At 40.3% G+C, this 26,389-nt stretch overlaps 1 protein-coding gene across 1 annotated transcript in view; it reads left to right on the top strand.

Moving 5' to 3' along the window:
• LOC113118547 (spondin-1-like) overlaps nucleotides 1-26,389 on the top strand; it is a 199,962-nt gene that overhangs the window by 41,360 nt on the left and 132,213 nt on the right. The window contains exons 4-6 of the mRNA XM_026287803.1: nucleotides 1,607-1,680; nucleotides 1,841-1,963; nucleotides 25,945-26,093. Of these exons, the coding sequence (XP_026143588.1) occupies nucleotides 1,607-1,680; nucleotides 1,841-1,963; nucleotides 25,945-26,093 (346 nt within the window). The remainder of the gene's footprint in view (nucleotides 1-1,606; nucleotides 1,681-1,840; nucleotides 1,964-25,944; nucleotides 26,094-26,389) is intronic.

Genomic DNA, 26,389 nt, shown 5'->3' with positions numbered 1-26,389 from the left:
TATTGTGATTAATTACATAGTAATTCATTAAGAAAGAAAGTAGAGGAAACAATACAACATTGCTAGGAGATTTTGAAAATATGGAATATGGAACCTTCAGAAAACTTTAACTTGTTTTTTCTCATAACTGACTTTGCTGACTCTATCGACTTCAAACAGGTGTAGCGCAGTCATTTTTTGGCAGATTACAATAAATCATACACCATTTTGAAGGTCTTTTTGACTCTTTTAGCCAGCATTGGTTACAAATGTTTATTTGAAGTGTTAGTTTTTGCTCACATAGTTGAGTCTAAAAAGTGTGTAGTCAAGTTCCAGTCACTAACTCAAGTGGCTGATATGCGTCCCCAGTATGTATGTGTGCATGTATGTATTCATTTTTAAGGTTATAGGCAGCGAGTAAGCGCAAATCATTTTTAACATCTCAACTACAGAACAGTCTGTTAGGTAAGGTTTTGACAGCCATTTTTGTTTTGTAACATTTTTTTTTTCTCCACCAGTTAAAAACTTTGATCTCTCACTGGATAATGACCAGTCCAGTGAGTGAAAACTACCAGTTCATAAATATTCCTTGCCATTTGGATAAGGACCACCTGGACTGGCCCCAGCTCTCAGTACAATAATGCCAGGCTTGTTCCTGAGATGAGAGCTTCAATGTGTGAAGAGGAAGGTTTTTTTTTTTTTTTTTTTTTTTTCTAGTCTGAGATTTTTCCAGGCTTTATAAAGACCTCCATGGCTGCCACAAGTATCTGAGATGCACCATGTAAAGAGGCTTCACCAACTCTTTTGGATCCCAGAGCTTAACTATGTCCATGATCACTTATCCGATTTTAATTACATCTGCCTAACCAGAGTCTTGCTCTTTCTTTCTTGTTTACATTCTTTGTATTCTTGGACTGTGCAACCAGGTTCAACAAAATGTGTTTTTTTTTTTCTTTTTTCTTTTTTTCTCAATGTCAGTTTAAATCCACTGTTCACCCTGCTTTAAAGATTTGGTCAGCATGGTTTGGTGATGGTTTAGCTTCTGGGCCAGCATAGCTATCCTGTTCACCAGTAGTACTCTTGTTGACCAAAATGGTAATTCTGATGAAGCTAATTGATGAAATCTTGCTGGTTAATTAAAATATCCAGTGGAGACCCAGCACAGCAGCATCATAAAATGGAGACCCGGAAACTGGAGAGCAGTCACTGGCCCATGTCCCATGTCAGGCCCACATTTATGTTGAACCTTTATATCAGAACAGACAGTGTTAGATTGAACACCCATTGACAAAAATAAGGCAAATTATGATTGCAGCATAGTTTATAATATTGCATAAATCTGAAACTCGTTTATGCCTTTTTAATTTAGAAATTAAAAAGGCATAAAAAGTAGCATTTTAATTCATATATTTAACCATTCTCTGCAATTGCTTTTTACAGAAATAGTGCTAATTTTAATGCCAGTGTGTCGCCAAAATCTGAGCCTATTTTTCAAAATCTCTGCCTATTTTTGAGGGGGATTACAATCACTCCATGAGGGAGTGATTGCTGCTTTTCAGAGTTCTGTTTTGCAAGTTACAACTTCTCTTCTCCTTCTCCTTCTCTCATTTCTCTTTCATCTTTGCAGAGCTAGTATTGTTCAGAGGAAGATCATCTCATTCCAGGATGAAGGATCGCTAACGAAGCGGATATGTGAGAAAGGTAAGTCTTTCATTACTCCCAGCTAGATGGTTTGGCACTTTGCAAGCAGCACTTATTTGAAGCTTAAAGCTATATATATATATATATATATATATATATATATATATATATATATATATATATATTTGTAACAATCCACCCACCCTACCTTGTCATTTAGAGGCAATTTATGGAGAAACCACAGACAAACCCCTGCTGGACTGCTGTGCCTGTGGAACTGCCAAATACAGAGTCACATTCTATGGGAACTGGTCAGAGAAATTGCACCCAAAAGACTACCCAAGTAAGATCCTATGTCCTCGATGACATGTGAAGTGTGTACATTTTTCAATGTTATTATAGTTTCTCCTATCCCAGTTTACTGTGAAGAGACAGTGAGAAGTAAGCCATTTAAAATTTGGAGCAAAACATGAATGTTACCACTAATCATTGTGGTTGCTGAAGAGAGGTTTTATTTAAATGTGTATTTTACACTTTTTTATGCTTTGTGTTTTATCTATTGACAAGTCTGTTGGACTGGGTCTACAATCCAGATGCATTGGGTGGATAAAGTATCTTAAAAACAGAGTGGCTTGAATGTACACATACCAATGACACAAATGGCAAATATCACAAATACCGTACCACAGAGGGCCACTCATATAATTATCCAGTAAATTGCATTATTTGTTTCAAATGGTTAAATTCTAATGCAATATGGGATATAAATGTTTTCAAGCTTTGTACTCGCATGCTGATCAGTAAGCAACTACCCAGAAAACCCTAGTAACCGCATAACAATGTGCTAAAAAAATAAAATCCTCCTAACATCTGTATAGCAATGGCTGGCCCCTTTAAAGCACTCTCGCATTATGGCAGCTTTAATTTGTAGAAAGCAGCAATAGTCCTTAAAATAAATGAAAAAATAAATAAATAAAATTGCTTGTCTACTTATATATCTAAAATATGTTGTACATTTTGCAACAGAAATAACTTTAGATGTGAAATATCTATTATCTGTGCAATAATTTCCTCATTATTTTCTCTTAGTGCCTGTCCTCTCTTCTTGTCTTTTGTGGTTGGTGTGGATAACCTTGAGAGTGTCTCATTGGGAGTAAATTAAGCCTGGGGATTAGAGTCACTCTCCACTTGAGCTTCTGCAGCTCAGATCAATACTCTGATTAGAATGTACTCTGGGAGCTAGATGAACCTGATAAAGAAAGTGTGGTGCCCTAATTTATGGGCTTAGGAAACAGTGAAAGACATACGAGTAAACAGACACACATAGTCGTATAGCAGATTTACACATGGGATTTATGATTATCACATGTGCAAAAAAACATTCCCATGTGCTAGTATTATTACATGCATTCTAAAGAATTTGTGTAAAAGAAAACACACAGACATGCTGCTGTGGACATCTGGAATACATGCAATCATTATCATTTCATTTTGATGTATTTGCATAAATTACTGTATAAACAGAGCCACTTTAATTAATCACAGCCAAAAGCACATATTATAATTTGTTCCCATGCTACTTTCATTTAATGTTTGAAGCACATAAATCAGTCATATTTTTTTCTTTGTTGCTCAAATGAGGAAATGCTAATGGTGGAATTGTTCTGTACTTAGAGTAAGGGGTTTTAATATGCTTTTTCTTGGAAAACAGTGCTAATGATTGTGAAAGCCCCTTGCTTGGATAGCAGCGCTAATTAATTGTTGTGAATCAGGTGATGGTGGTAATATCACAAATAATGTTGTCTTTGTAAAAAAAAATTACTTTTTTTTGTATTACCATAATTTACATATAAATAAGGCATGTTTGCACTGAAAATATCAGCAGTGCCCAGATAGCAAAAATCGTCTTGGCCAGATTTGGCCTAGGCCCATAGGAAGTTCTGGTCCAAATCCTTGTGTCTTTGGCAAAAACGGGTTCCTTAGCTTTTGCTACACTGGTCGACGTCGCACGGCCATTGATTGCATGAAGGTGTTTATATATATATATATATATATATATATATATATATATATATAGCAACACGGCCCGACAGTTCGCTCTAAACTAAACTGTTCAGGAATCTTGAGCGCCTGGGACGATTTATACCGTAGACAGGGGCGGCGCTAGCCATTTGGGTGCCCTAAGCACAAATGCTTAATTATGCAGAACTTTAAGGCTTAATATAATTTAAATGGATGAGTTATAAAAAAATTCACCCCCCTCACAGTTGTCATGAAGGGCAAAATTAGTAATATAGACCAAAATCATTTTTTGAACCAGGCTGTAAACATTTTTTTTCTGCTGTAAAGTTGGGCATTTTAACATGGGGAGTCTATGGGACTGACTCTCTTCTGCAGCCAGCCTCAAGCAGCCAGTCGATGAATGAGGTTGCCGGTCGATAGTAACGCACCGCATTTAACGTTCAGTAACGTTAACGGCATTGTAACGACGGGAAAAGTAATTAGTTCGATTACCGCATTACTGAAAAAATAACGTCGTAACCTAACATTTTTATTTAAAATATTGTCTTACACGCAAGCGACGCGCGAGCATCATCCAGCTGTCTCTTCTTTTTTCCGCCCCCGACCCTTGGTGCCTTTTCGAGGCCATGTCTGAGGTTGGTGTCTGCCAAATTTGACATTGTTTGATGCATAATCGAACAGACCACTGGGAGGTGGGGAAGGGGGGGCACCAGAGGGAGACTGGCACAGAGATTCACCTTTTTCTCGACTAATTTGGTCTAGGCCTATATTACTTTTGTATTGCTTTTGTATATTAACATGCTTTTAGAAATATTTTATTTGTTATTCATACTAATAGCCTGTGAAGATTTTTTCACGACCCAGATTTTTTGGTGCCCCCCCCCCAAGCACTTGGTGCCCTACGCGCAGTGCGTGATGTGCGTGTGCGGAGCGCCGGCCCTGACCGTAGCAATACAGAGCCAGCCAGTCACATCAGGTGCAAACATGGAGATAAGCGTTTTTTTTTTTTTGATTCCTCTTAGAGAGGACCCTCTTCAGTGGGGGAAGACAAACCAGCAGCGATTTCCACTGCTGGCAAAAATGGCAAAAATCTACCTCTGTGCCCAGTGAAAGACTTTTCAGTACTGCTGGGGACATTCGTTCCCACACTCGCAACCGGCTGTCACCTGTTAATGCATAGCATCTTGTTTTTATTTTTTATATTTTTTAATTAAACTCTCATTTCATGTGAAAGATTAGAGGTTTTACGTTAATTTAATTATGATGCAGGAGATGCCTGTGATCTTCCGTAATATTTTTCGTAATATTTGGACACTGTTCTAATCATAGCCTATCCTACTGTTATAAACGAAAACTAAACAGCCTACTATCCATTTTTATTGAGTTAATGTTCAATAACATTAATATCAGTTAAGTCACCAAACATATTCTGATTTTTAAAAAGAAAAGAAAAACACTTTTCTTTGCATTGCTGCACTTTTATTGAAAGGTTTTGGCTATTTACTTGGGTAAGCATTTTTTTGTCAAAAAAGTTTTTCTCACTTGTCATCCTGGCATAATGTTGCCTATTCTTTTTTTTTTTTTTACAGTTAAAATAAAATAAAATGAAAACTACATTGCTGTGGACGTTGTTTCCTTCATTAATGTGTTTTACTGTGTTAATGGAATAAGGATGCAAGTAGGATTCGGTTTTCGGTTTCGGATTCACCCGAATCTTAAACAGTAGATTCGGTATTCAGATTCGGTGCATCCCTAATATAAACCCCTTGTAAGCCTTCTAAAGCTTGTGAACGTCGTCACTGATTTGTGGTTTTCTATTTAGTACTGGGGGTGTCGCTCTTGAGCGTATATTTACATTTTAATTATATTTACATTTATTCATTTAGCAGACGCTTTTATCCTAAGCGACTTACAGATGAAGACAGTGGAAGCAATCAAAAACAACAAAAAGAGCAATGATATATAAGTGCTATAAAATTCTCAGTTAGGTTAACACAGTACACGTAGCATGGGGTTTTAAATGATATAATAAATAAAAAGAAAACATAGAATAAAAGGTCTTTACACATACACACATATATATAATTGCATAAAAAATGAAAATAAATATAGAATAAAAAAGATTAGAAAGGTAGTTAGATTTTTTAAGAATAGAATTAGAATATTGAGTGATAAAGTTAGAGGGTCAAATAAATATGGAAGAGATGTGTTTGTTTTAAGGCGATTCTTGAAGATGGCTAAGGACTCAGCTGCTCGGATTGAGTTGGGAAGGTCATTCAACCAGGAGGGAACATTTTATTTAAAAGTCCGTAAAAGTGACTTTGTGCTTCTTTGGGATGGCACAATCAAGTGACGTTCACTTGCAGAATGCAAGCTTCTAGAGGGGACATAAGTATGAAGTAACAAATTTTGGTAAATGGGTGCAGAGCCAATGGTAGTTTTGTAGGCAAACATCAATGCCTTGAATTTTATGCGAGCAGCTATTGGAAGCAAGTGCAAATTGATAAACAGAGGTGTGACGTGTATTCTTTTTGGCTCATTAAAAATTAATCTTGCTGCCGCATTTTGAATTAATTGTAAAGGTTTGATAGAATTGGCTGGAAGACATATATACGGGGAACCATGTAGGAAGTTATTTAAGGAAGTATGATTGCGTCTCTCTCTTTCTCTCTCTCTCTCTCTCGCCTTGGTTAGGTGTGCGGGTTATTCCAGGTCATGGTCACACTAGCGCACGGTTTGTGAGTGTTGTGGTAGCCCGCTTTGCATTAATGTGTTCATACTACATTTAATGCTGCAGTCTTTTGTGTATTATTGCTTAGGATTTCTATTTTGAGGAATGTGATTCCCTCATTAAATTTCGTAAAGCATTAAGAAGTTATTGGAAGTAATTCGCATGTAAAATTTAGTTTTTGAGAGAGAGAGCATTTTCCAATTGGTTGTGAAGTTATGATGGTGATTTCAATGCTAATTAAGGGCATTATATGTAGTGTGTTTTGAGGAGGTTTTTGGTGTAGGGAGATTTCATTGTATTTATGTTGGCGCTCGAGTTGCGATTTATTATTTTATTTCCAGTTATTTCTTTTCTTTTCTTTTTACTGTGTTAAGTATAATGTACTGAATTGAAGTAAATGAATTGGAATTGATTATGAATGGAAAACTTTTGAATCAACTTCCCTGTTGTTCCTTTTTTCATTTATTCCATCTAATATAATAGTGTCATCATTATATGTAATATCGCTGATGATGTATTTAAAGTCAATAATTGTGGTGGTTTTTACCCCTGGCACCCCTGGCAACTTTTCTAAGGCCAAATACCGTCACAAGCTCTTGGTGTCATCTTAGAGATGTAATGCAATACAATACAGATGTAATGCGTGTTTGGACAGTTTGGTCATAAACACAGGCTGAAATAAATGCTCTTACATGAAATGGTAAATGTTAATTCATTTATTATTATTTAATTATATCCAATATTTTGTCAAACCACTGTTGTATTAAAGTAGTGTAGATAAAACAACAACATTGGGACATCTCTCAAAAAATATATTTTTTTGAATCATTGTTTTAGATTTTCACTAGTTTGGGACAAAATGACCAATTTCACAGATTAACGTGACTGAAGCACGCATTAAAAATTTCTAAACCCTGTTAGAAAACGGTTAGAAAAGACAACATGAACCCTGCTGTCCATAATAGCATTGAAACAAACCCAACCCAGTTCAGGAACAGAGTGCAGATTAAGCGAGAAAAAGTGTTCCATGCATTCTACTGCTACTGTGTGAAAAATAATGAATATGCTGCCAAAAAAACATGTTTGTACTATAAAAGTTTGTCACAGTAAACATAATGAAGTATTAAGAACAAAACACAATTGAACAAGTCTATCGTTTTGAGTGCCTAGTTGGTAATGGGAGTACAATAGCATGCCTGTTGAGACTGAGACTGAGACACACAAACACACAACACTCCTTTCTCTCCGTTCCAGATGCTACTTCTATGGCTGTTAAGCAAAAACAAAAAAAATATTAATTAGCAAATGGATCTTGCTGCGGTGCTTTAAATAGCATTGAACATGTATCCCAAGAAATGAACTTGGAACATAAATGGCATTTCACTTCCTCATCTATGACTTTAGTTAAATTAAGCCAAGCCCTTCACTGCATCGCAAATTCAGCCATCCTAGCAAACAACCGACCAAATGAGAAATGAAACAAGCTAGGGTGTAAGGACAGCCAGCATGATAGGAGAAAAATCTGCGATGTGTGATAACATTGATATATTGAGATGACAATATGACTTACCATAAATAAACAAACACTAAGGTTTGCATATTAGCTCCGTGGTTGTTTTAAAATTCAGAATAGGACTAGAATTTCATATTTTAATTATAACTTGCTAGAGCAGCAACAATAAAGTTTACAACAGCAAAGTCACTATACAAACTCAATATCTGACATCACAATACTGGGCAATATTTGCAAAAGAATGAAGAACTCGGGCATCAGTTCTTCCTCCTCCTCTCTCTCTCTGCTGTTATTTCCTGCCTGCAGGTAACATTACCTGATAGAGAGGAGCGGCCGGTTTGTCTCAGCCAGCAGCTGAGTTTACAGAGTTGTGCCAAATGTACAAGATTTCAACAGAATAAGACAGTGTGAGTAACAAAGGAGTTTGTGTTATGACCTTTAAATCTTCCAAGGATTCTGGAAGTCACTCAGGTCTGACAGGCATCGAAGCAGATTTGTTGGAATGTTCTACTATTTTGTGCCCTTTTATTCTGCTTTAGACCCACGTTCTGGATTGATACCCAGCAGGCTCCTGTGACAACACAAAAAAATGTATCATGTCACTTTGGCATGGCATTGTAAAACAAAGTATACTATAAAATGTACAAAAGAACTTTGTTTAAAAATATAGGCCTACCTCTGGATAAATTCCAGAGTCAGGGCTGCTCCCTTTGGGGTACATGATGTTCAGCACATAGAAGAGGCTGAACAAATAGCTGACAGCAATCAGAGAACAGCCGATAATGTGGTTGACTTCATCCACTGATATTTTGTATCTTTCTTCAACTGCAAAACATGTAAATAACAACAATATATATATTTTTTTTAATCAATGAAACAAATATACAGCACTTTCAAAAATTTAAGAGCAGACATGAATATCCTTACCCACAACTATGATGCACAGGTTGCTTGGCAGTTCTGCTAAGGTATCCTAAAAGAGAGGTGAAGACAAAGAAATATCTGAATCACAAAATGTTGTTTTTCTGTGGAATTTCCCTGCAATGCTCAGGACTCTGTATCGGCAGTGGTAACATTGGTATCAGTGTGTTACTACTTTCTCCACCTACTAAACCAAATTCCAATAAAATTATGAGTTTTTTTTATGCTGTGTGCTTACTTCTTCGTTTAGCAGCAGCTCCTTTGGCTCCTCTGCAAAGTACTCCATCAGGCCCTGGAGGAGTTTTATTGGATCTGTAGAAACTCCTCTGATTCCCATATATTTTCCCAAACACAGATATGGCAGACCTGCCTGCAGCAAGCAACAGTTTATTTAACCTTACTAACAAATATAAATGTTGGATTAAGTTAGGGTTTTCGCTCACTCAAAATGGCCCTACTTTAAAAGAGATCCTTCATTTAACATTTAGCCCCCCAAAAGACACCACTGATTTCGCACATCAACACGTTAACTGTCAGGGAAAGGAACAGGATCCTTGGACACGTTTGTAATAATAAAATCTCCATAATCATCGGGAAGAAGGAGGCGTCCCCGGCAACTCACTCCAGCCCACCGCCTCGAGCGTCCATGGCGGCACACTCCTCGCCAGCTCGAGGGTACCGCAGATTCACCACAGCGGCGAGGGATCTTCAGCAGCGTGTCCCTCTTCCTCCCGGGCTTCGGCACCACTGTAATAATAAAATCTCCATAATCATCGGGAAGAAGGAGGCAGGAAATGGTGGACAATCCAAATGATATTTTAATGCTTCAAAATAAACACAAAACAGCGCATCAGCCCCTCACGGACGACTGATGCACACAAATAAAAAGCAAACATAACTAAAAGCCCAGGCCTGGTCCTCTCTTGTCCTTCACTGTCATCGCTCCAGTTTTATATCCTTCCATCTCCTCTGTGGGACTCGAGACTGGTGGCGGGTCGCAGGTGTCACTCATTTCCCAATCACTCCACCTGCCTCGCTCGATCCCACATCCCTCGGCCCCTCCCCACTCATCACAACGTTTTATTGATAAACTCAGAGGACTTAATCAGCTGGAGCACGAGACAGTCAGCACTCTGCATGAATGGCCAGCTTGGTGATCCCTACAGCAACAGCCGCACAGCAGTGGGGAACAGGTGGCAGATCAGCGCTGGAAAGCCGTAGCCGGAGTCCGTAGGCAATGCACAGGTGAGTAGAGACAACCGCCTGGTAGATGTGGGCTACTGAGTAACGAGAGGCAAGGCAGAAAAGAAAAAAAAGCAGGACCAGCAAAACCCAAATCATGTGCTCCAGGACAGAAAAAGCCTCAGCCCCCACTGAGATAATGACAGTTCCTCCTCCCCCAAGGACGCCACTAGGTGACCTAAGGGAGAGGCTTACCATGTTTACGGCGGAAGTCACTGATCAGCGACCGATCCAGAATAACCCGAGCCAGGACCCAACTTCTCTCCTCCGGACCGTAACCCTCCCAGTCCACCAGGTATTGAAAACCCCTGCCACGACGACGAACATCTAGTAATCTCCTAACAGAATAGACAGGAGAACCATCCACTAGACGAGGGAGACGGGGGCCGGGGAATAACTGTTGGTATTAAGGGGGGACCTTAAAACTGGTTTAACCCTGGATACATGGAAAACAGAATGAACCCGACCAAAAGAGGAGGGCAACTTGAGCCCGTATCGCAACCGGATTAAGGACCTTGGTGATCTGGTATGGGCCAATGAACCTGGGTGCCAATTTGCGAGAGACAGCCCTGAGAGGCAGGTTCTTGGTAGACAGCCATACCTTCTGACCACAGACATAACGGGGCACTGGAATCCGGTTGCGATCAGCCACTGCCTTGGTCCGTCTAGAGGCCTGGACCAGGGCCTTCCTAGCCTTCCTCCAGATGCAACGACATCTTCGAACAAAGGCTAGGACAGACGGAACTGCAGCATCGGGTTCCTGAGAGGGAAATAAGGGAGGAGAGTAACCAACAGAACATTCAAAGGGTGACATACATGTGGATGCTACTGGAAGAGGATTATGGGAATACTCAATCCAAGTGAGCTGTTGGCTCCAGGAGGCAGGGTTACGGAATGCCAGGCAGTGGAGATCCTGATTGGCTCGTTCACACTGACCGTTGGTCTGGGGATGAAATCCTGATGACAGACTTGTAGAGGCCCCAATCTGTCAACAAAATTCTTTCCAAAAACGAAAAACGGGAGAAAAAATGGGGACCCCTGTCAGAGACTAAGTCCACCGGAAGGCCATGGATACGGAAGACGTGGTCAATTACCAGTTGTGCTGTCTCCGTGGCAGAAGGGAATTTGGGTAGGGGCACAAAATGAACCGCCTTAGAAAAGCGATCCACCACTGTGAGAATAACAGTGTAACCATTCAAGACAGGCAAGCCAGAGACTAAATCTAAGGCAATGTGTGACCAGGGATGAGAGGGAATGGGCAGGGGTTGAAGTTGGCCAAAGTAGGGAAGGTTAGAAACCTTGTTCTGACCACAAACAGAACAAGCCAATACAAACTGCCTGACATCCTGACCCATTGAGGGCCACCAAAATCACTGAAGGATGGCAGCCAGAGAACTCCTGATTCCTGGATGGCAGGTGACCTTAGATTCATGACCCCACTGAAGGACCTCAGGGCGTATCACTGCCGGCACAAACAACCGACCCACCGGACACTCAACTGGTACTTCCACCCCTTGTCCGGCCTCCTCCACCAGCTGCTTAACGTCCCAGGAGAGAACCCCCACCACTACTCCATCCGGGAGTATAGTCTCGGTAGGCACCTCCTCTCCTGGCCGCTCGAACTGACGGGATAGAGTATCAGGTTTGACGTTGTTAGCCCTAGGCTGGTACAAAAGGGTGAAGTTAAAACGGTCAAAGAAGAGTGCCCAGCGGGCCTGGCGCGGACTCAGCCTCTTGGTCGAACGGATATATTCTAAGTTCTTATGATCCATCCAGACCAAGAAGGGCAGCGCCGAGCCCTCCAACCAGTGGCGCCACTCACCCAAGGCCAACCTCACCGCCAATAGCTCACGATTACCTATGTCGTAGTTTCATTCAGCCTGTTTAAGGCGATGGGAAAAATATGCACAAGGATGCACCTTCCCATCCTTACTGGAGTGCTGGGACAAGGCCACGCCTACCCCAACTTCTGACGCGTCCACCTCAACAATGAATTGCCGTTCAGGATCTGGAACAGAGAGAACAGGAGCAGAGATAAACCGGGACTTTAAATTATCAAAGGCCTCCTGAGCCTGAGTATTCCAGGTGAACGGTACCTTAATGGAGGTGAGCACCGTTAGGGGTGCAGCTACCTGGCCAAAATTCCTGATGAATCGCCGATAAAAATTGGCAAAGCCCAAGAAACGTGGGGGTATTGAAGGCTTGGTGGCCGAGGAGAGCGCCTTGATGCGGAGATCAGTGGCAGATCAGTGCTGGAAAGCCGTAGCCGAAGGCAATGCACAGGTGAGTAGAGACAGCCGCCTGGTAGATGTGGGCTACTGAGTAACGAGAGGCAAGGCAGAAAAAAAAAAAAAAAAAAGCAGGAACAGCAGATCGACTAGACAGAGCAGCAAACTATGGCTAGCAATGAGAAAGCTTACTTTAACAATGTTTATGGACTGACACAAGATATCAAACAGAGTCTATCAAAGCTGTTTGGAACACGAGCCGAATTCCTCAGGAAGTCATAAATCAGTTCTAGTACCACAAGAACCAAGCAAGATGACCAACCAACTTGTGCACACAACAGCTTTCAACATTAACACCACTAGAACAATTATTGACAATTTTAATTTGCAGAAGAGATTGTCAAATTTGTTGTTCATAATTGAAATGCAACGCTGGACATCACATGGAAACCCATGAGTTAAACACTTCTATTGACTTCCCCCCACCTTGCAGAACCAGACTGAAATTCCTAAGGGGGGAAGGGCTTTAAACCTCTGTCTTCACAGAAAAGTCTTTGTCATGGGAATGGCAAAGAAACTGCTTTTGTACATATATATGGACCAGAATGAACTCAAAAAGACTTATAAATGAATCAGTCCATCGCTTCACTCCATATTCATTTATGTGTAACCCACACATTTGACTATCATGTTATAATCACTTATTGTGTATGTTCTTTTTTAATAACTATGGGATAGATGAAGGATACATAGTCATGTCTGGTATGTGTGTGATTGAATTTTCTTGCCTGATATTGTCCTGACAATCATTTATTTGTAAGATATATCATAACCTGGTAATAGGAATCATGTCCAAAATTAGACCCTGCGAGGCAGGAAAATTCGGACCACATGCTTGGTAAGATAGACAATATCTGATTGGTCAAGACAACATTTGAGGTGTGGCCAACAGGCCACTTTAAATACTTTGGACACCATTAAATCTTGCTTTTAGTTCTAGCCTTGCTTGTGCTATCAGTCATGCCTGCTCTCTGCTTTTAGTCTGCTTTTAGAGTCTGCTTCTAGTCTCTAGCTATGCTTCTGCTAGCTTGTAGCTTCTAGCCATGCTGTTTGTCATCACTGTTCCTGCGTGCTTCAGCCTGCATGCCTGCTGCTACTTAGCCACAATGAGAAGGAACACAACCTAGTCTCGTCAAACTTTATTTCTTTTCTTTTCCGTTTGAGAGTTTCGTGTTCTGAGTTAAGTTTTGTAACGTCGAGTCTCCGACGCCTGACCTCGGGATCCCGTTCAACTTCAACCAGCGCACACGACTCTGCACTTTCAGCCAACGCCCAACAACCACGGGCTTCCCAAGACGTCATTCAGCCACTACTGAACTTCCAGCCAATCAGCGACACCGGGATACCCCTTTCAATGGGAGTCCCTTTCACAGGAAATGAAGGCAATTTATCCCAAGATATTTGTTGTGCTGGTGTATCTAATATAATTTTAGTCACATTGAGGAACTCAATGCGAGGGCTAATTACGTGATTGATGGTTGTTCATGTCTATGCAATTTAACGTATTGCTGTAAACTTGGGATTCCATATTTCCATTCTCTTAAACTCATCTTTCCCTAACTTTCGATCTTCCTGCAACTTGTGTGAATGTGTGAGTGCGTGCGTTTATGTGTTAGATTAGCTTATATGTATTAGATTTAACTAATAAAGCCTTATTCATATTGAAAAGAGAAGTATCTTGTGTTTTGTGCTTACGAGTTAATGTCTTAAACTGCCGATCTTGTTACTGTGCTAATTGATAGCGTTTCACTATAGTTTGGATATTAGTATCCAGCACAGATTTGATGTTAAACGGCTCGTTCACTGAATCGCAGGGCGTCTCAGTGACGCAGCCGTGAAACAGTGATTCTGTTCAAATTCCCTTTAAAATCTTAAATGATTCCCTTTGAGCTAAATTGATCTGTTTCCGTTACAACAGCCAGCTTGTTAACACAGAGGAGATGCTGTTTTTTTTTTTTTTTTTAAGCGGTCAAAATCTCCCGCTTCAAATAAAAATACTGACAATAGTAATGGAAATTAACAGACCCACTGCCACAAAGAATGGAGAAGCAAAATAACGATAATAACAATGATAACTTGCTCTGACCTAATATTCCAAAAAACAACTCATACAAACCTGGTTGGTTTTAAATCTTCTAAGAAAAAAACAGCTCTTTAATCTCCCTAAACAAGGGTTGGTTAATAACAGCAGTTCATGAACGTTAAGTTAGCTTACTTTAGAGTTAGCAATAGCAAAGGGAAATTCAAAATGGTATACACAAGATGAACCCAGACAATATAACATTTAAAACTACTGCAAATTGCACCGTCACTTGTGCTGTCCAAGGCAGTTGCAGCAGAGCTCAAAGTCCCATAATGCAATTTGAAATGGAAATAAACAGAAATACACCCGTAAATTATGTTATATGGAAATGGCATATTCAGTTATCAGACATGACTGGAACTTCAAACAGGACTGGCTTCTATGGTGAGATTGATCTAAAAAATTAGCTTTTTAGCAGCAATCAATCAAGGTGGGTTTGGTGAACACAGAGACAAAAAGTACCCCATGTGTACAATGAAATATACAGCTGTATTTTTTATGTTGTGGGCCTATATTTCTGCTGGAGGTCCTGGACATATTCTTTAGATATATGGCATCATGGATTCCATCAAATACCAACAGATAAGATATCAGTAAGTGACTGACTCTGTTAGAATTCTTAAAATGGGCCATGTTTGGATATTCCAATCGTACAATAATTCAAAAAAAAAAAAAAAAAAAAAAAACAGAAATGTGTCACTGAGCACAAAACCAAGCTTCTGCTATGGCCATTTCAGTCCTCTGACCTGAACCCTAGAAAATGAGAGGAGTGAACTGAAGAGAAGAAGCACCAACATGGAGCTGCGAATCTAAAGATTCTGGAATGATTCTGGATGAAGGAATTATCTGGAATCTCCTGCCATGTGTTCTCTTACCTCATCAGGCATTATAGGAGAAAATGTAAACATGTTAAACTGGCAAATGGAGGTTTCAAAAAGTATTAAATAAAAGGGTGGCCTTAATTGTGGCCAATGTGTATTAGAGAAAAACCTTTATTCAAAAATGATATTTCCCTCATTTTAAATTCTTATTATGCTATGAAAGGATACATCTGTGTGATAAAAATGGAAATTTCAAAAAGTATTAAATAAAAGGGTGGCGTTAATTGTGGCCAATGTGTATTAGAGAATAACCTTTATTCAAAAATGATATTTCCCCCCATTTTAAATTCTTATTATCCAATGAAAGGATACATCTGTGTGATAAAAAAAAAAAGATCAAAGAAAGATCCAAAAGATTAACAATGCAGATCAATTATCACAGCCTTCTTTGATCATATTTACCAAGGGGGCTGATATTTTTGGCCACGACTATGTGTGTGTGTGTGTGTGTGTGACTTCAGTGTCACAAAACCCTTCAGAAATCATTTTAATATGCTGTTCTGCTGCTCTAGAAACATTTCTGATTATTATCAATGTTGTAAAACATTTCAATAAATTCAGAAAACATGATATACAACCATTCAATGTTTGATGCATGTGTGAGTGTTATTTAATAGAAATTACTGTTTTTATTTAGCATACAGTTCAATTCAATTCAGTTCAAGTTTATTTGTATAGGGCTTTTTACAATACAAATCGTTTCAAAGCAACTTTACAGACAATTATGTTTCTACAATATTTAGTAGTAGCCTAGTGGTGACTGTCAGGATTTTTAGAAAAATTAATACAAGGCGTAGTCAGTCAGACGATGAACATTATTAATATTATTAATAATTAATAATTATTATATGATGCAGTCACACTTGTAGCAATATTTGTTAGTTCTGTTTGTTGATTCAGGGTTAGCATCATCTGGGGTCCTCTGAGGGTCAGCATCATCTCTTCTCAGGTGTTCTGGATCCAGACTGGAGCTACATTATGCGGTAGAAATGACAGATAGTTCTTCTCAGAATACTGAAAGTATTTCCACAAATGACACATCATATCTATAAAAAAGTTATGATATTACTTCACTTCTCTTTCAGATTTATAATCTCCTGCTCTAACAATAAAGTCACCTTGTAGGAAAATCTCTACTTTGAGGTATTAAGTTCCAGAACTCTCAGTCTGGGCCTTTAAAGCCCCCAATCTAATTTATACTGACCAATTTAAGCTATTCCACAGGCTTTCAATTGATAAAAATGAAAACATTTATAATGTGTCAAAATTATACTTCAGATAAATTGTTCTTTTAAACGTTATATTCATCAAAGCATCATAAAAATGTTTCCAAGAAATATTAAGCAGCAAAAATATAGATAACTGAGTACCAATAAAAATCCAGCACTAAATCAGCATGTTAGAATGATTTCTGAGGTTCATGCACTGAAGACTTCAGAAATGATGCTAAAAAACTTTATAATAATATTTTACATTATTTTTTTTTACTATTTTTGATCAAATAAAATGCATACAGCCTTAAGAGTTAGCACTTAAAGCTGCGGTGGGTAACTTTTGACGCTCTAGCGGTTAATAAACAGAACTGCTTGCGTCTTGCGGAAGAACATCGTAGCCAGAACTACTTCTCTCTGTTTATGTCTATGAAAAATCACAAAGGTACTGGGTTACTCCGCCGCGGTACCCCCTGAAGCAATCTAAAATAGTCTGAATATAAACACTTATTATAGGTGCACCCTAGGGATTCAGGACAAGCTAAAAACACGGTTTGGAAAATGGATTCATGGTGTACTCACTTATTATATACATTTTTCTACATTTTGAACACAAACAAAGTTACGGACCGCAGCTCTGATTGGTTGTTTCTTACCGGGAGCGGATGAATTTCTGCAAATGGCAATAGGATCACTGGGAGGAGCCAGAGGAGCTTGATTTTTTCACAGATTATCTGTCTCATATTCTACTGTCAGGACATAATGACAGGTTTAACAAATATGTAAAAAATATATAAAAAAAAAATAGGACCACTGGGAGGAGCCAGAGGAGCTTGATTTTTTCACAGATTATCTGTCTCTTATTCTACTGTCAGGACATAATGACAGGTTTAACAAATATGTAAAAAATATATTTTAAAAAAATGGTTACCTACTCCAGCTTTAAACGTTAACAGTGCTAGCTCATTACTACAATTACCACACAGCAATCTTAGTAACAGATTTGTTAATAACATATAAATACAGACCTCTGGACATTTTCTTCATCTTAGGAAATCCTCTGATGACATAGGCCAAAGTGTTCGCCACCATTTCAGTCCGACACCAATACAAAGAAAGCAATAAAAACACCAAACAGAGTTATCGAGGACAGCATAATAAGAAATTAATTTACTACTAGAACAGTTCATTTATTACTAATCACACAGTGTGACATTCCTTGGTTAGGTTTTTGTAACGATTAACCGCGAGTCGGTTGAAAATCGATTCAAATATGTGATGATTCAATTCGGTTGAGATGTTAAACAAATTGTGATTCAATTAGGGGTAGGAGTTTATATGAATGTATGTCTGAGGGGAACGTACTGTCTTTAAAAATTTAGATGTTATGTTTTTTTTTTTTTTTTTTATCTTGCCTCTGTGTAAATCACATGAAAGTTAATAAGTGCAGTGCTTCTATGTTTACAGCGGTAACCAAGGAAACACTTTAAGCGCCACCTGTCTCCAGTGAATTAGCGTCTCGTTCAGATCATCTGCTGTTTCTGTTTCATGCTGATATTTTGTAAAGTTTTTTAGATCTCATGAAAAAACGTCTCAGGTTACGAATGTAACCATGGTTCCCTGAGAGGGAACGAGACACTGCGTCCTCTGAAGGGACACTATGGGGAACACCTCGTCGTGACCCGTGTCTGAAGCATACTTTGAAAAACGCCAATGTGTTGGCCGGCGACAGCCTCTGACGTCGCTACCGGCGCGACTATAAATACGCGCCCGTAGGACCCGTCACTTATCTTCTTCGTGAAGCTTGCGTCCGAAGCATGGCAGGGAGCTAGAGGACGCAGTGTCTCGTTCCCTCTCAGGGAACCATGGTTACATTCGTAAACTGAGACGTTCCCTGTCAAGGGAACTTCGAACTGCGTCCTCTGAAGGGACACTATGGGGAACAGTATACCCACGCCGCCATGCTGAGGGGAGTGCAGGCCAGAATCATGGCAAACACTAAGTACCAACTCTACCATTTCACCGGGAGTCGCCCCTGGGACGGTTCGACGGCTGTCCATGACATTATCCCTTATGGCCAAAGGCCTAAGCTACATACCCAACTTACCTGAAGGGCCTCGGCCCGGGGTAGAGCTGAAGGCTTGGAATCACGAAAGATTCCTTTAAAGGGATACGGCTAAGAACTTAGCACTGTTTATTACCAAGTCTTGCCTGTCACAAAGGAGGGGCTCTCGTGGCACTCTGATAAGAGCAGCTCGTAGATGGAATGGCCCGGGAGCAGAGCAATTGGAGGACGGAACATACAGATGAAGCCTCGGCCACGCCTGTACCATGGCGTCCAGCCCCAATGGAGCTGGATGAGTCAGAGGAAGCCAGAGGGGATAGTGCGACGCTCTCTTGAGCCGCAAAACCGATCCACCCAGGTCTGGCCAATCTCTCTAACTCTACTTCAACACCTTGGTGCGAAGGCGCCATTCCCCGAGCCTCAGCCCCTGCCTCAGCAGGATGTCTGCTCTCACAGTGCGTCTCAAAACAGTATGTAGTACTGGAGCGCTCTGATGAAAAAGACGAGAATTCAGTCTCCCATGAGAGGAGGACTCCGAGCTCCGAGCAGCATGCTCATAGGCGACCCTTTTAGAAAAGGGGAGCGCTGCTAAACTACCGCGAGAATTGCCCACACAGCCCCCCATGTTAAGGGGCGGTGCTTGAGGTGTATAACAAATACACACTGGTTGGATGAAGCCCAAGGAACCCCGGGGCTAATCATCTTAAGAAAGGGAACGAAGCGGAGCGCGTAACCCTTACCGTACAGGATTTTAGAAAGTGCGCAGAGCCTTGCGTGCACACTTACCACTTACGTGGATTTGAGACAGTGCGCAAAGTGTTCACGTGCACACTGACCACCATGTGGTTTTGAGAAAGTGCACAGGCTTAGCGTGTGTACAGAAAAAAGTTACCTGACAACCACTGTATGTGGGAGCTCACCTTCAGAGAGACCTGTGAAGCCTACTATCTGATAACCACAATATGTGGGAGTTCACCAACAGAGAGGCCTAGAGAGGCCTACTACCGGTTACCTGATAACCACCTCAGTGGAAGTTAATATGGAACTCGACTCCAGGGAGGCCTGGTGAGGCCTACTACCTGACAACCACAAACCGTGGGAGCTTTTTTTTTTTTTTTTTTTTTTAGTGGAAACGCACAGCATGTGGGAGCTAAATCTCCAGGGAGGCCTGGTGAGGCCTACTACCTGACAACCACAGTATGTGGGAGCTCACCATCAGAGAGGCCTGGTGAAGCCTACTATCTGAAAAGACCACAATATGCGGGAGTCCACACAGCCCCTCATGTTGAGGGAAGCGATGCTTGGGGTGTATAACAAATACACACTGGTTGAATGAAGCCCAAGAAACCTCGGGGCTAATCATCTTAAGAAAGGGAACGAAGCAGGGCGCGTAACCCTTACTGTATAGGATTTTAGAAAGTGCGCAGAGCCTTGCGTGCACACTTACCACTTACGTGGATTTGAGACAGTGCGCAAAGTGTTCACGTGCACACTGACCACCATGTGGTTTTGAGACAGTACACAGGCTTAGCGTGTGTACAGAAAGGTTCCTAAGCATCGCAGAGGCGCTGGATCGCACGGGAGAGGCGAGCTCCAACCCTCAAGCGAGGGGAGCATCACCTGAGGCAGTACATACAGAAGGACTCCGTAACTACCACCTCCCCGGATGCGCCAAGCGGCCAGGCGGCCCCTCAGGGTGACCTGGCCGGATATCCATGATATTCCCTGCAGTGCTATGCCAGTTCTGACGATCAGCCAGGCTCCTCGGGAGGGGTGTGGGACGAGCAACCGCAGAGCGCTTGCTTCCCGCACGTGGAACTCGCTCCGCGGTGGGTGTCGCGCCCTGGGGGGGCGAACCCACGCGGCACGGCCGCCTGCCGAAAGCGTGTGATCGTGGCCAGAGCACAAAGCTGGAACTGAGCACTGTAAAAGGAAACTCACAGAGTCTGTTAGAAGACATAACCACCAGCAACATAACACCCATAAGCAGAAAGGGTTACATACTCACCCACCCTCCTGTACTGGAGTCCCGCTTTACGGGGCGTCCCCTTTTGGTCCGGACCGTCAGTAAGGAGGTCACTATGAAAATAGGACCAACCAAAAACATAATAGGTCCAGGATAGGAGACTGTTATGTGAGAAACTTTCCACCTAACCACGATCAGGTGGAGCGCTGGTGGCTACAGGGGAATTAGGCAGGGGAGAAATGAAACAGAATTTAAAAACATCCAAAAGGAAGTGACAAACTCCTAGGTATCGTTCTGATCCAGACGAGAACACTGCCCCGTCTGAATCACATCCTTCAGACCCTGCTTACCTCTTCGTGACCCACGATTCCTCTTGCCCCTGCCCTCAGGCGGGGGAGGAGCACGAGCCGCGACACTAGCCTTCTGCGCCCGTCTTCGATCCTCAGATCGAGATGGGCCAGGACCCCTTTGTTGTTCGGGCTCTGCTACTGCGTATGATTTACCATTTAAGCGGGATGTATCCTGGAAGGGCTTAGATGGCAAAGAGGGAGATTTTAGAGAGGATGTTCCCCCACTGAGAGATAGCAAGCCAGCATCTCTTCTACAGGGGGCATCCTCTCATAGCCGTCCTCGTGCATGCCATCGATATCAGCATAACTCGTATGCTGAAACCGATGGATGCAAGAGAAAACGGCCTCTTCCATTTCTTTTCAACTTCTGCATGTAAGTCAGGCAAGAATGGAAGGCTCACCTGGGCTGCGGGCTATGGTCAGAAAAATAACACTCATCGAGTCTACCTCGCGACGTTACCTTTCTGGCACACTTCCATGGCAAGTTTATTTATTTTTATTTTATTTAAAAAAATATTTTTTTTTTTTTTGCCGCGGCGCGATCCATAACCTCTAACAGCTCCCCTTACGCAGAGCAGGAGAAATGAGCGGCTCAGCCTCAGCTTCTTCACCACTCTCAAATATCTCCTGCTCTTTCTGGTTAGAACCCAACAGAGCACTAACTTCAGTGTCAGAAAGGGTTAATGACAACGCATCTTCCTCTCGAAGTTCGCTCTCGTTTGCCGCCGGAGAGTGTGAGAGGAAAGTCCCTCTCTAAACTCCTCAGCGAGATCCACCTGCGATCCCCACGAGCTCATTCTCCTCCGTGCCTCGGCAACGGCGGGTCCTGAGCCGCGAGATCCAGATGACAAACGAGAGCGGAGCTTTTCCACAGAAAAACGCTCGCAGTGCGCGCAGATTGCCCCCTCAAGGACATCGCGCGCGTGCTCTTTGCCCAAACAAGAGACGCAAAGACTGTGTGTGTCATCAGGTGTCAAATAACGCTGACATGGATGCACACACTGTTTAAACGCCTTGCTAGTGGATGCCATGATAACCATAATAGATCGCTCTTACCATTCTGGTCGTTTCTCAGATGCACGCTTCAAACAAAACAGTCAATGAAGACGAAGAAGATAAGTGACGGGTCCTACGGGCGCGTATTTATAGTCGCGCCGGTAGCGACGTCAGAGGCTGTCGCCGGCCAACACATTGGCGTTTTTCAAAGTATGCTTCAGACACGGGTCACGACGAGGTGTTCCCCATAGTGTCCCTTCAGAGGACGCAGTTCGAAGTTCCCTTGACAGGGAACTTTAACCATTTAAAAGTTTTGGCCAATCTGGGTGAATTGGTCAAACTTTAGTTTGGGGACCAATTATCATTGTTAACTAATTATAAACTACTATCATTTATGACTCGTGCTTCGATAAACTCCTAATTTGCTGCTTATGAACAGTAAGGTAGTTGTTCAAATAAGAATGGGATAGGATTATGGGATCTAAAATATGGTCATTCAGAATAACATAAATATGTGCTTTAAAAGTGCTTATAAACAGTATGCCAGTATAGACATATCCAATAAGCTAATAACCACTAAATCTAACTGCCAACCAGACCAAATAAGACTGTATAAAATGTATGATTGAAATCATACTAATCCATATGAATTTTGCTAAAAACAAAACAGTTCTCAATTGAGAGTGTGTGAATGTCACTGTTTACACTTATCAATTTTATAAAGCTTCATTTCAAAACAACTATCTTGTCAATCAAGGACATTTTTTCAATGTTTTTTTTTTTTTTTTTTTTGTTCAGGTAAATACATCAACATATTTTTTGAAGCAGATATAGATGAGAAATAGAGAGATACTGTGTTTGGCAGGACATATAAAAATAAGCATTGGAACATCAGAGCGCATCAGTGAGATTTGATACAGGTCTGACGGATTGAACGGATTAGTGGCACAGAGAGGATGTGGTAGGCAGTTCTTCACAGAGCCAGTGTGAACACTGTCATGCCTGTGGAATAGCTTAAATTGGTGAGTAGAAATTAGATTGGGGGCTTTAAAGGCCCAGACTGAGAGATCTGGAACTTAATACCTCAGGGTAGAGATTTTCCTACAAGGTGACTTTATTGTTAGAGCAGGACATTATAAAGCTGAAAGAGAAGTGAAGTAATATCATAACTTTTTTATAGATATGATGTGTCATTTGTGGAACTACTTTCAGTATTCTGAGAAGAACTATCTGTCATTTATCCTGCATAATGTAGCTCCATAATCTAATACACTATTAATAATATATGAAGTGCATAATTTATTTGTGGTAAGGTTGAACTTGTTATTTAAGGACTGGGATACAGGGACAAATTGAGGACACATACTCAAAAAAGCCCTGGATAGAGCTATTTCAGAGTTTTTTTGCCGGCCCCTGTGGGAGAACCCCATTTTGTGGGAGGTGGAAACCATTTATGTGACATTTGTGGAAGGCATCATGAAATAGTTGTACAAGGGACACAAAGAGCTACTAAAGCTTCACACTGCTCCTGCACAATAGAGGGACATTTTCTGACTGTCAGATAAGCAGAGTTAATTCTTTTCATGATTATAGTGTTATGAAAAATGCTAGATCTGTACTTTTATGATTACCATAGCACAGTATTATATATATTGTTTATACAAACATTTGGTTTGTGGGTGATTTTATCTGCATATATATATATGAGCCAAAATCATCACAATTAAAAACGACCAAAGACTGAAACTACGTCAGTCTGTCTGCATTGAATTTATTTAATACCCAAGTTTCACAGTCTGAGTTGAATTACTGAATAAATTCACTTTTCCACAACATTCTAATTTATTGACCTGTATTTTTAGTCCAGTGCCTGTATATAAGATTAGTATTGACCAAGTTCAGAGGCTGTCATATGTTGATCAACTTACTATGTTGTGTATTTTCATCATTTTCAATATGAAAAATAACTTTCATATTGATTTAATGGGTTTATTGCATTAAAAAAAAAAGTATCATGGACTTACTGCATTTTGGGAAAAATAATAATTAATACTTATAATTAATCTTTGAAAATCAAAACCTGGATTTTAATTTTTAATGTTAATATAACCTAAATATGCTATGTGTTATGCTAATGTTTGAAAAAGAAAATTGTGGTTTTCATCTTGCCACATTCTTGGTAAAGAAAACACATTTTTACTCAAATGAATCAAAATGGATATATATATATATATAGATAGTGGCAGGGGGCTTGGTCAACACGGACACATAAAGGCTGGTCTTAAATAAAGACCGGGGAATATTTGTGTGGATAATCAGCAGAGTCAGATAACTAACGTACACGTCCACTGCCGGAGCAGTTCTCGTTCTCAAGTCAAGAACCGGTTGCATCGGTATTTGCATCACTAGTACACTGAACCAAGAAGTGTTTCTGTCGGATGGGTCCGATTCGAAAACTGAGTAGCTGATAATAACTGATATATATCTATGATGATAACTGCGCATGTGTGATTCAGCGTCAAGCAGACTGACACACAGAGCGTCTGAACCTAACTGATTCTTTTGGTGATTGGCTAATGTTATGATCTCTTTCCACTTGAATGCTATCGCTTTTAATTTAAAATGGTTTATTTAAAACAATTATTTATCAAAAAGATGGAATTACAAATAATATTCCACGTGGCTCCAGAAGGTTATTAAATGCCATGTGAAAACAATGCATTTGTGTAAAAAACAAATACATAATTACAACATTATTCACTGTCTTATAGAGTGGTGATCCAGTGGATGACATAGAACATAGGAATAGCGTAAGCTCCGTGGAGAATATGTAACACGTTTTCACTCCCAACTCGTCACATATTAATGCTTGGTCAGGACCCATTTAGCGTCAATTTTCAATATGCAGTGTCCTTTGTTGGTTTGCATGCATTTGTGAAATTATAAATAATTTTACATAAATGGATACTTTCATTGGAGCACCTAAACCCACCCCTTCCATAAAAACTATCCACTTCTGAACAATGTAAAACACGTAACATGCAAATATAAGTTCAGTCATAGATATTTATTGCAATACTGTCCATAAAATAAAAATAATAATAATAATAATAAAACGGTATAAAAGCATTGTAACCAAATTATGTTGAATCCCAAGACTTTTGAAGACATATTATATATTTATGCAAAGAAGTTAGCATATGATTTTCATTGCTTAAAATTATCCCGCTGCTCCGTTAACGCACTCAAATTTAATTTAAAAAGATACTCCCATAGCATGACAAAATCGTTCATGAGACCAAGGCTGATTGTAAGGATTCTTCTGACAGTGTTTTTTTTTTTTTTTTTTTTTTTGTGCACAGACTGCAGAACACATGATGAGCTTTACGGATGGAGACGGAAATTCACATCTATTCTTCTCACAAATAGTCGTTTTGCATTGGAAGACTTGGGATATTAATCATTTTTGAATAAATTATGACTGTAGTTGTATCTGCCTTTTATATATTGTGTTTTATTGACAAATGGTATGGGACAGAGCATGGGTTACATGCTCATAAATGTGTAAATAGTGTAATATAAATAAAACTGTTCTGACTGTGTACATTGAAAAATCACACCCCAACATATAAGCAATAATGGCAATATAATTCCCACTACATTTTGCATTGGCATATTGAAGCCAATGGTTTGTTATTTTAAGCAATGGAGGACTCTGCATGTGGGGAAAAAAATAAAAAATACACTAAAAAAGTTGGGAGTTTTTTCATAGCAAATCCTAATTTTATCCGTTTAACTCATTAGTGGTGTATTGTTTTTCACTTTTCTCTGAGCTTCTGCGTTTGTCGCCACGTTCGCCTATATCTTCATCATCTGCTGGAAAATCTCTCTCTAGTGTATGCATATAGGACATTTAACAGAAGCTAGATATTACGGTTTAAACATTAATGGATATAATGATGTCATGCAAAACATCCAAATTGTTCACTTAGTAATGTATTAAGTAATTTGATCATGAATTATTCTTATAAATTGGAGCTTAATTATATTCACAGGGAGAGCCAATCACTGGTCAGCCCTCATTGGAGCTTCCCATTCGAAGAACTATATATTGTGGGAGTATGGAGGTTATGCCAGTGAAGGGGTCAAACAGGTTGCTGAACTGGGCTCACCGGTCAAGATGGAGGAGGAGATCCGTCAGAAGGTAAGAATGTGGAGTTATTGAGTAACCAAACTCATTGTCATTGAATGTTTATCCAGAATTAGTCATGATGTGAAATCTGATATTCTGCTGTAGTTGGTTTAGGTGTTTTGGAGAGGTTTTTTTCTGTTTGTGGAATTGCCAACAGTTCCTCTGTGAATTAATGTTTTTGTGTTGTGCAGTATATATGAAAAGTATTATGAGATCTTGATATTGGATTGTTTTTTGTATCTAGGATTAATGTCTTTCCACAACTTTAATGTTCCCATGTATTCTCAGATAAATTCAACTTGCAAACC

The sequence above is a fragment of the Carassius auratus genome, chromosome 18 (genome assembly GCF_003368295.1).
Source record: "Carassius auratus strain Wakin chromosome 18, ASM336829v1, whole genome shotgun sequence".
Classification (NCBI taxonomy): domain Eukaryota; kingdom Metazoa; phylum Chordata; class Actinopteri; order Cypriniformes; family Cyprinidae; genus Carassius; species Carassius auratus.
This window is presented reverse-complemented; position numbering and strand designations above follow the sequence as displayed.